The 11642-nt window shown below is 35.2% G+C and overlaps 1 protein-coding gene across 2 annotated transcripts; it reads left to right on the top strand.

Moving 5' to 3' along the window:
• The first annotated feature begins 1112 nt into the window (after positions 1 to 1112).
• LOC122819382 (phospholipid-transporting ATPase IC-like) lies at positions 1113 to 10820 on the top strand. Of its 2 annotated transcripts, none has more exons than XM_044096070.1 (4): positions 1113 to 1396; positions 9515 to 9712; positions 10167 to 10264; positions 10374 to 10820. In XM_044096070.1, the coding sequence occupies exons 2-4, from the start codon at positions 9535 to 9537 to the stop codon at positions 10416 to 10418; spliced, it is 321 nt and encodes a 106-aa protein (XP_043952005.1). In that variant the 5' UTR covers positions 1113 to 1396; positions 9515 to 9534; the 3' UTR covers positions 10419 to 10820. The 2 variants fall into 2 exon arrangements, with proteins under 2 accessions (XP_043952005.1, XP_043952006.1); XM_044096071.1 differs by lacking the exon at positions 10374 to 10820 and adding an exon at positions 10332 to 10358 and having other exon boundaries at positions 1114 to 1396.
• The last annotated feature ends 822 nt before the right edge of the window (positions 10821 to 11642 follow it).

Here is an 11642-nt window from a genome sequence, read left to right as displayed (position 1 = left end):
ATGATGCTTCTCCCAGTTCAAAGCTCCGTCTCTGTGGGCGTCTCCCAGTTCTTCCCCAGTCTGGACTGGACAGCTTTGTCTAAAACTACACGGTTCTTCTCATTCATTGGAACTATGAGCTTTCAAGCTGAATACGGCCAGATGATTTGATTAGGCCACAGACTGAGCAGATGTGGAACATCTCAACCAAAGGTAAAAACTCCAGTCTAACCAGTAGGTCCAAACCGTTTCAACTGGGCTGGAAGAGAACCTGGTCTGCATGGATTCAGAACCGACATTAAAAATCAAGAAGATCCATGTTCTGTAGGTTTTGTGTTTCTTTTTGTTTCCTGTGGAGTTTTCATGAACTACGAAGTGATCAGAATAAAACCTTTAAGGCAACAGAAACAGAAACTGAATTAATAAAATCAAAATATCTCCTGTTTCTCTGGCTCTTTGTTTCCAGTTTTCATATCCATGTAATGATGAATCTGCTGGTCAGAGATCAGAAATAAATTCATCAGAGCTCAGACCTGCTGGGTCCGGGTCCAAACAGAACCATTAAAACCAGTAGAGTTTTTATTTTATTATTCTCTACTAATGTTACCTTAGAGCTCAAATATCAATGTGATCAATATTTAGATCAATATGTTTATAGACTGGATCAATAGAGGAAAATAATCTGTACTTTAATACATTTCTGTCCCAAAAAACTCAAAGAGTTCCTAAAAAAAAAAGAATAAAAATAAATTATTTTGAGCTACAAAAGTAAAAAAGATTTCTACTAAAAATGTTTAAAAAAAATTAATTTTAAAAACTTTTCAGACTCAGAAATTTCTTTGTTTTCTATTTTAGAAAACTTTTAGAGAAAATGTGAAAATGTCTGTTTTTTCTAGTTTTTAAAATTCTGAGATTCATTTTGAGTTTTATCTCAAATTTTCTGATCTTTAGGATTTTTTTCTTCACTTTTTAAACAGATTTTCTAATTATTTGTCAGAAATTAATTTTTCCAGTTTTTAATCTTTATAACAATAATTTCTGCCAAAAGAAGAAAACTTGAATCCCGTCTGACTCCGCCCACAGAACAACACCTGGTCCAATTAACAATCCAATTACCACCTTTCACCTGCGCGTCACGTGACCTCCGTGTTTCCGCCGCAGCGCCAGGTGGGGCCGCGGTTCCGCTCACAGGCCGCCTGTTGTTTTCGGCCCGGAGGCGTCGGACCGGTCCGGCAGGTTTGTGCGGGACGCAGCAGGGGGAGGGCGGCGTGAATCAGGGCGGGGAGCCGCGGCAGAAACTCTGGAGCAGGAAGAGGAGCTGCGGCTCGGAACGAACATGGTTCGGTGACACAGCGGTACCAAACACCGAGGAGCAGAACCGCTTTCCGAGCTTCACCAGAACTTCTACTCATCACTGGTGAGTTTCTCAGTTTCCCTCCATGTTTTCATGTTTTGTTGAAGCTTAAAGTTAAAAATAAAAACCCAGAACGAGGAAAGGTTCGGCGCTTCACCTGCAGGAACTCCGGTTCGACTCGGTTCTGAGGGATGGTTCTTATTTCAGCCTCATAGTTACACATGTAATAACTTTATAAACCGGACTCGGAACCGCCGATGAAGCCTGGACGTTCTGGTCCAGTTCTGTTCTGGGACGGGCTCATGGTTCTGGACCTAAAGGTCAGAATAAAAGTTTTGTGTTGAAAAAACGTGGAAACTCCAGTAAAACCAGTTGGTTCAACTGGATTTGTTCCGGTTCTGATCCTGATGGAAATCCAGAACTCAACATGTTGCTTAGCAACCTCAGATTATAAAGTTTTAAATAATAAACGATTTATTTTCACATTAAAGTAAAACTCTTAAAATAATTTTGTCTAATTGAGTTGATATTAAAATATTTTCCCTCAGATTAAATGTTCCTGTACTTTTCATTCAGATTCATAACTTTAAGTTTTTTATTGGTGGAAAAATGTCGGAGTTTTGTTTGTTGCTTTAAGATCTAAATATATTTAATATCTTAGAGATTTGATTTAGTTTAAAATAGGAAGTGAATCGTTCTTTAAAATTAATGATGTTTGTTTACAGTAGCTGTCGATGATTTTCTATTTTTAGCAGTAATATTTGTTAAACAACAACAAGGCAATCTGTATTACAGGTCTGGAAAATTAATTGGAAGGAAAAACATTAAACTATTTAAAAATTATTGAATATATGTTGAATAAACTTCTGGTCAAAAAGTTTTGTAATAACAGATTTAAATTTGTGAATATTTCAGAATTAAAGACGTAGAAATCCAACTTTTTAAAAGTTTGCCTTGGTGGAGAGTTGAAGTTTTAAATTTAACCAGGTTTTATGAAGAGCAAATAATTCACTAAATCAACAGAGATGATGATGTCATCAAACCAAATGTAAATATTTGAACTGTAAACTCCTTGATCGATACATTAGTTCTCGGGGTTCTGCGGATCGCTTGTCGGTAGTAAATATCCTACTGGCAGTTTGGAGCTCTGAACATCTTTAAACATTTGAAGACCAAATAAAAACTGATAGGATTTTATTTTCCTCCTCTTGTTGTTAAATTAAATCCTGGACAGTTTTTCTAAGTTAGTTTTGTCAGAATTTATTTGAGATTAAATTTTCCACCTTTAAAAAACTTTATATTGTATTTATATGAGAAAAATGTTCATGTTTGTTTCTCTGCAGGTTTCTAAAGCATGATTTAAATCGTATAAATTTTTAGTTTTAAATAAAGTTTTTGTTGTCAGAAAGCGACTCGTTAAATTTTTCTCGTTTATTTAGCAGCTGTGGATGATTTTCTATTTTTTCCATTACAGAAATATTTGTTAAACAACGATGACTCAGGAAAAAAAACTGACTACAAACGACACGAAGTCTGCTGTTTGTTTTGTATTTTAACACGTGTGGAAAATTAATCGGAGGGAAAACATTTGTTGTGTTTATTTGTAAGAAAGAAAAGCAGTGAACATCTGATTTCATTTAAATCACTTCAGATTAGTTTAGAGTTTATTAGTAGTCAATATCTTACCAATAAACTCACTAATCAGTTTAGATCCATTAACTCTAATGGTTAATCTGACCAGAAACATATTTAGCAGTTTAGTGATTAATTGTTCATAAAGGGGTTTTATTACTTTGTTTTTCGTTTTAATGGGTTTTGAAACAAACTGTAATTCTGCATCAAATCAAAACTTTTGACATATCAAACAAATTTCTGCTTATTAAATGACTGAACTACATTATTTTTACCTCTTTTTTTATCAACTTGAACAAGAATTAACTTATAATTTAAGGAAAATATAAAAAAGCTCTAATCAAAAGTCTCATGCTGAAGTCTTTAATAAAAATCTAGTTTTCTGTTTCTGTTGGTTCTTTTTGTTAAACGTTAAAATCAGTTTGCTAGAAAGATTTTCTAAAACCCAACAGAACATTGTAAGATATTGACTCTGTATTTTTAAATGGAAAACAAAAGTTATTAAAGTATTTAGCCGGTTTGTTCCTAGTTATCATCTTCGTCTCCATGGAAACTAAAATACTCGGTTGGTTTTACGGTTTAGGGTCATTTTTAAAGCCGACCCGCCTGTTGAACGTTTTATTGACTTCTGACCTCGCGCCTCCATTCGACAGCGATGTTGCTCCATAAACAAGCCTCCTCTCAGCAGGTTTTGTTTAGTGAAATGTTTTCCATCTTTATGGAAAACTCCAAGACGTAGAATTTAAATCCGGAGCTGAGAGGCAAATGGAGCGACAGGTCGTCGGAGGTCAGGAGGAAAAAGAGCTCAGAGAGAATCTGGACCTGAAGCTCCGCCCCTTTCCAGTTTTACTTCAGAAACAAATTTCTGCAGAGACATTTTCATCCTGGGATGTTTTCACATAAACAAATCAGGAACCCGGCGTGACGCAGAAACCCGAAGATCTGCTGACCAGCACTGTAAAAACAATAAAATGTTATTAACAGAAAATAACAAGTTTTTATATTAACTCTAATGACAAGTTTGTCTTTGTTGACAAACAAACGCAGCGACTCGTTGACGGCATAAGGAAGTAAAATTAAAGCCAGTCATTTTATTTACTTTCTGTATTTTCTCTCTCCGTGTCGCTCATGTAAATAAACATTCAAATCCAGTTTGCAGCTTTCGGGTCCGGAGCTGCTGGCGGTTCTGTCCTGGTTCTGTTAGAGATTTAACCGACGCTCGCTGCCTTGCTCTGGGCTCGTTCTCTGGACTCCAGCTGTGAGTAAAACTGATTTGGACTCGAACTGAATGTGAATCTGGTTTTGGTTGTAAAGTCGCTTTTCAGTTTCTCTTTAAACCGAAACGCTGACCGAGTTTCTGACGCCTCAACGTTTTCAAACGACGCAAAATAACCTGAATATCAGTAAAAATCATAAACCTGCAGCTTGTTTTGTTGGAGTTTAAACAGAGAATCCGATCTGTTGCTGCACACTGCTCATCAGCTGGTTGAAAGAAGGCTGATGTGATTTTTTATTTTTAGTGAGAAGTTCAGGATAAATATTGAATGTATTTCAGTTGTAGGGATTCAGGTGTGGAATATTAATTGTGAGGAGTTAAAATTATATTTTTCATAAATGTAATTTGCTAAATAAATATTAGAAGTTTGATTAACTGGAACTTCATTTAATGTTTTAGGAAAATATACAAGAAAGATTTATTATTCTGTATTTATCATTCTGTATTTATCATTCTGTATTTTTGCCGTTGACAGGAAATTAAATATCGTTTCTCTTTCTGTAATAATTTTTTAAAAGTAAGGTTTATTTGTTTTTCGTATGGAAAAGTAAAAAATAACCGTAAAATGAATTTGAAGTTAAATCTTTGAAGCTGTTTCATGAAACGGATGAAATGAGTTTGTTTTGGTTTTTAATCTTCATTTTAAAAGAAAAACAGAATAAATTTATTCTTTTTTTTGGATCTGGGTTGATTTTTAAAAATGATTAGTCTGTCACAATAAATCAATAAATCACATCATAAATTAAAACGATCCATATAATTTTAATTTAAAGTTTTTAAGAGTGGATGAGGAAAGTTTTCAGTCTGAGGCTTTTGTCCCTTTTTATTGATTTATTTTGAATATTTAAAATCTTTAACATTTTGAATGTTAATTATAAATTATTAAATAGCTTCAAAATGTTGTGAAAGCAGCAGAATGATCATTTGTCACAATAAAATCTGGGACTGTTTATCGTCTGACCAGATTTACGGTAACAAGTCGATTCTTTCTGACCTTTATCTGCTGTTTTTTGTTTAGTTTTGTTTATTGTTATTCTAAATGTTTTGACTTTCACTTGAAGGTCGTTTCAGACGGTTTTCTCCACTAATCAATGCAACCAGAACTGATTAAAGCCAGAAGGTCATGAGGCGTTCAGGAGACTTTTCCTGTGCCGTATTTCCGGGTTTCTGCTCTGGAAAACGCCTCGCCTGTTTTCGTCTCTCTGCTCACCTGAGCCGCCCGGCAGCGTTCGCTCAGGTTTCACTGTCGTCACGCAGGTATGCGCCGCTCCGCCCCTCCCTCGGCGCTGACGCCTGTTGCCACGGCGACGCCCCGAGTCAGACACCTAAACCTGTTGCTGCTGGTTCTGATTCTGTTTGTTTTTAGTTGACATTTTATTTCTGTCTTTAAATGCGGCGCCTTCAGATCCTCCTGGTGCTTTAACTCCGTTTGAGGATGAAACATTTGCTCTCTGGTCTCTACAAACATTTTCTTTGCATTGGAGGAAAGATTTTGATAACACAACTCAGAGGGATTAAATAAAATATTTGTTCAATAAGATACAAACCTGGCAGCAAAACTGGTTTTGATTTCCAAATGGCACCAGGATGAAGTTCAGAACGACGTTTCGTTTAGCAGCAGTTTGTGCCACCAGTTTAATTTGGTTTGTAGCTGAAATGTCGGCCATCTTGGATGCTCAGCTCGGCGTTGGTTTGCAGCTGCAGCTTTTCAGTTTTAATGAACTGATTAGAAACTGGTTTTTTTTAGAATCGTCCAGTTTATGTTTGAATTAAAGTATTTTAGATTTTGACCCAGAGATGAAGAAATAGATTCCAGATTCCTTTAAAAACTATGAAAAATAAATAAATTTGCACATTTTTCCAGGGTTTTTGCTTTGCCTGCTTTTATATTCATTAAAAATTCAACCAAATTTCCAGTAAATTCAAAAATGTACTAAAAAAAAGCAAAAAATGTTTATTTTAAGTTATTTGTCTTAATGGCAAAGAAAAACCAAACTGTGATATTTCTGATTAATGATGAACAACAGAAATTTAACTTCACTGGTTTTTGTATTTAAATATTCAGGCAGAAATAAATTATTTATTAGGATTAGGCTAATTATTCAGATTAATCTTTTTAAAATGACTTTTAGGGAGACATTAAACCTTTCATCAAGAGTAACTAAATTAAATTATTTTATATTTTGCAGATAAATTGTCTAATTTGTTCTTAAATGGTTCAAATTGTGACGTAAGAGTAAATATCTGGAAAAACTGCAAATATTATTATGGTATATATTATGGTAATTGGATTGTTAATTTGACCAAATATCATATTTTCTCACTTTTATTTTTAAAGTTTCAAAAACCACAGAAAAAGTCACCAGATTGATCACTGGCTCTAAAAAGTTGCTAATTATAGTGAGAAAGTTGAAAAGTTGGCAACACGATTGGCCCCGCCCCTGGCCGTGTTGTGGCCCCGCCCCTCACCATATATTGGCCCCTCCCCTGGCCGTGTTGTGGCCCCGCCCCTCACCATCTATTGGCCCCGCCCTCGCCATGGCCCCGCCCCTCACTGTCTATTGGCTCCGCCCAATCGGGGCCAATCTGTTACTCTTCCAGCTTATGTTTTATTTTTAACTGTTCTGGTTTAACATTTTAATCTTAAATATCTTGTTTTTATTGTCTGTTTCTATAAAATAATCATAATTACCAGAAATAAATCCTGAAAACTTCAGTCCATGTGGAGTTAATCCATGTTTCTCTTGGTAAATAAATAGTTACTGAAATAAATAAACTTTTTTTAATTTGAGATGCATCTGATCTGGACCTTAAATCCTCTGAGATGATGTTTTGCTCCAGTAAATGATCAGTTTGTCATGAATGTTCCTGTTTTTCTGCCCTCGGTCCTTTCAGCTTGAATGAAACCTCAGGTTTGGTTTGTCCCTCTGATAAAAACATTTCCTGGATGGTCAGGAATGTCTGCAGACGTCCAGGTGTTTCTGCTACCTGCTGTTTTTCACTTCCTGGTTTGTTATCAGATCTGATCATCGGCTGCTGCAGATGAACGGCTTCATGCCTTCAGGTCGCTGAAGGCGTACTTGTCTCGGTGGAGGTGTGCCGCAGGGCTTTGTGTTCGGCTGTTTTCCTTTGCTTGATGGATGACGACGTTACTTTGACTCTTAAACGCAGCCCAGCTGGACGGGTTGGTCAGAAACGTCTGCAGCTTCAGAACGAATGAAAACAGTTGGTTTTGATTTTTTCATCCTGTCATTCATTCATTCATTCATTCATTCATTCATTCATTCATTCATTCATTCACCTGCAGCAGATCTTTCTGTCTGCAAACATTTCCCAGCTTCAGATTAGAGACGTTTTCTGGAAAACATCAGAATCCGACATGGAACCAGATTATTCCACAAATGAAAGAATAATTCATTTGGACGGAACGAATGAAAACAGTTGGTTTGATTTTTAATCATCTCTAGAGATTAAAAACTTAAAAATAAAAAGAATCCTGTTTTAAATCGGCTGCAGAAGCAAGAGCTCACATGAAATCATAAGTTAATATTAATATTTTTATTTTTGGATGTTAATTTGTTCCACTAATTATTATTATGATTTAAATATTTTGATACCATTTTCAAGTAACAAGTTTTCCCTTTTAAATGCTAGTAAACTTTAACTTTGTAAAGATTGCATCCAAAATAATAAACAAAACAAAAATCAGAAAGAATAGATTTAAAAGTAAATTATTAATGAGCAGAATGGAAATTGTTGCCCTCAGTTTAGTTTATGTTTCAATACTTTTGAAGGATTAAATTACAATAAAATAAATACTAAACACTCAAAAGGTTTTCATGATTAATGAATTTCCTGTTCCAAATATTTCTGTTGATTAAACATTTATTTATTTATTGTAAATGTTTAAGGGTTGAAACCTTTCTAATAAAAATAGTTCTGGATTCTGGATCGTGTTTCATGTTGGTGCTGTGACACATGTAGCATGTCAGGCGTGTGCCAACAGGCTGGGAACACTGGGAACCATGAGGATCTGAACACACCTGTGTGTGTGTGTGTGTGTGTGTGTGTGTGTGTGTGTGTGTGTGTGTGTGTGTGTGTGTGTGTGTGTGTGTGTGTGTGTGTGTGTGTGTGTGTGTGTGTGTGTGTATAAACCTGGGATATTTACCCTCAGCTCCACTGCTCTGGTTTTTAAACCCACCAGATAATCGACTTCCTGACTAAACGGCTAAAAATGTTTCTATTTGGTTCTCACCAGTTTGGGTTCTGGTTCCTGAATCAGGAATGTCACATTCCTCCCACAGTAACCAGTTTGGATTCCCTCATTGTCTCTGTTGCGTCACATGGAAACATCTGGTTATGTCAGGCTCTGTGTCCAGTAAAATGGTTTTAACTCGTTTAACTCTGATTGTAACCAAACCGGTTTGACGCGCTTCACATTCTGTAGCAGTCCGGCTCCGTCGGGAACGTCCCGTTCCGTCGGGAACGTCCGGCTCTCTGCGCTCCGATGTTGGACGATGTTTTTAGATCGTCCAGAAAAACGAGTTCAGATCTGAGGTCAGCTGAAATCAGATTCTGATGAGAAACCTAAAAACACGTCAATCAATCGTTTTGTTATTGATAGGAATGTTGCATGTATGAAAATGTTTTCTGTCCTATTGATGATCAATAATCAATGTATTGACCTGAGAAAGATTTTTCAGCTGCAAATTCCTCCTTCGCTACAAACAATCAAAAGTTCACTAAAGGAAATGATTAATCAGATTAATCATGATGTATCGATTATTCAAATAATCATCCAATAATTTAGTAATCGATTAATCGTTAACTGGAGTACAGAGACTCTAAAAAATTCTTCTAGTAAAAAAAAACATTTTGCATTTACAATAAAACAATGTTTTTATTTATCGGTTAATCCAAAAAAGGAATGCTGCGTTTGCATTAAAACAATAAAATGTTAATTTAAAATAAATTGTTTTATTTGCATCTTCTAACATTTCAGTGGTTTCATAAAAAATCTCCAGATTATTAAAATCACCTTTGAGCTCTAAAAATGTTTCTTTTTAGAAGAAATTTAATTGTTTTGCTTTGTTTTGTTTTTTTCAATATTGTACAAAACAAACTCAAATGTTTTAAATGAAAAATCACCAGAATGAGCCAATAATCGATTACTAAACTAATCGTCAGCTCTACGTTATTTGGCTCATGAAATGTTTCTGCCAGTTGTTTAATTCACTCGGATGTTTCCTGAATTCATCCATCTTGTTTCTCAGGAAACCCGCGAGGCGCCAAGATGAGTCGGCCGCGAGCGAGCGCGGCGCCGCCGAACGACGAGGAGATGCCGTACAGCGACGACGAGACGGACGACGAGCTGGACGACGAGCTGGACGAAGGCTCCGAGAGCGAAGCAGACGAGCCGCAGGAAGCAGATCGACCCGCAGAGGAGGAGGCGGCGGCGGCGAGGCCCCCGGGTGAGCCCAACCAAACGGATCAGAAAGGAAACCAAACGGATCAGAAAGGAAACCAAACGGATCAGAAACGAAACCAAACGGATCAGAAATGAAACCAAACGGATCAACTGCAAATCTGATTCATTCAAATAAAACTGTTTAAGTTATTTTCAACTAAATATTAGAGCCAGATGAGAAGAACGTTATCAGAATAAGGAAATAATATTCCAAAAACATTTTAGAATAAATGTATAATATTCTACAATTATTTACAAGAATGAAGGCATAATTGTGAAAATAAAGGTGTAGGATTATAAAATAATTCCTAGAATAAAAGTATAATTTTTGCGAGAATAAAGCTGTAATATTACATCTCCTCTTAAAAACTTTTAAGTTGTAATATTGCACCTTTTTTTTATTGTTGTTTTATATTTTTCCTAATGCTCCACTGAACATTTTGAACTTTATTTTTCAGAAATCGGCTGGAAGGTGAAAGCCAACGACAGAGAGTACCACCAGCTGCCCGAGTTCAAGAAGAAAGTTTTCCTGTGCATCAAGAAGAGCCGATACTCTGTAAGCCTGCAGGACGACCTGCGTTTATGTTTTCAATATTTTAATTACAATCTGCTCCGTTAAGCAGCTCTGATGTCTTTTTCCATCGTCTGCTCCGTTTCTGTCCGAGGCTGAAACCGGATCGTCCAGATCAGCCGACCGTTGGACACTTTAGCCTCAGCGGGAGGCGGAGACGTTTGGGTCCCTGACTGCTGGGAACAATTAACATTTATTCATTTCCTGGTTTTTCTCTTCTCATCTGGAACCAACTGAAAGTGACTGTTCAAACCTGCAGCATAGAAATAATTTATTTTAGACAGTTTTCCAAGTGTGAGAAATCAGATCTAAAGTTTAAATTGTATTACAATATTTTGTGGTATTTTTGTCATAAACATAAAAATGATACTTAAGAGTAGCAATAGTTTTTTAAATAAATGCTATCTTAAGATTCACATTTGAAATGAATTTCTTCAGGAAAATACTTAAAGAAGTTTGATTTTTATCACTAAACTTCACAGAAAAATGTAATTTAATCATATATTAAAATGTTGAAAATAAAATATCCAATAATAGTTTATCTTTTTTTAACATCCTTAATTGAATTTTATCAAGACAAATCAAAATTAGCATAAGAAATTTTTCACATTAAATGATAAACGATAATCAGAAATCATTTTATAATGTTTCCTTCGGTGGTTCTCGGTGCAGCGCCCCCGCAGGCCAGGAGGGGAACAGGCTGCTAAAGGGTTTGGTTGGTTTGACTCAGAACCACAGCAGATGAAGTTCTGGTTCCAGCAGAACCGGGTCGACCGGACCATCAGTCACAAACCTTCATATTTTTAATCACGATCAAAGTTTGGTAGGAAGAATTTAAAGGACAAATGTGTGTTTCCAGAACCAGATTGAAAGAAATTTAAATGGAGAAAGATTCTCTGTTTGGGTCAGAAAAGTTTTAAAAACCCAGAGATGATTAATTCATCAGAGTCCAGGTGATTTTAGGTTTCAGGTAAGAAAAGATTAAAAGTCCCTCCAGTTTACTGGGGGTCTCAAATATTCAACCAGCCAGAGCATAACGTATTATATCATATTATATTATATTATATTATATTATATTATATTATATTATATTATATCATATTATAGCATATTATATCATTTTATATTATATTATATCATATTATATTATATTATATTATATTATATCATATTATAGCATATTATATCGTATTATATCATATTATATCATATTATATCATATTATAACATATTATAATGTATTATATCATATTATATTATATTATATCATATTATATTATATTATATCATATTATATTATATTATAACATATTATAACATATTATATTATATCATATTATATTATATTATATTATATTATATT

The sequence above is a fragment of the Gambusia affinis genome, linkage group LG17 (assembly GCF_019740435.1).
Source record: "Gambusia affinis linkage group LG17, SWU_Gaff_1.0, whole genome shotgun sequence".
NCBI lineage: Eukaryota > Metazoa > Chordata > Actinopteri > Cyprinodontiformes > Poeciliidae > Gambusia > Gambusia affinis.
Note: the sequence above shows the minus strand (reverse complement) of the source record. Positions and strands in the feature narration are given on the sequence as shown.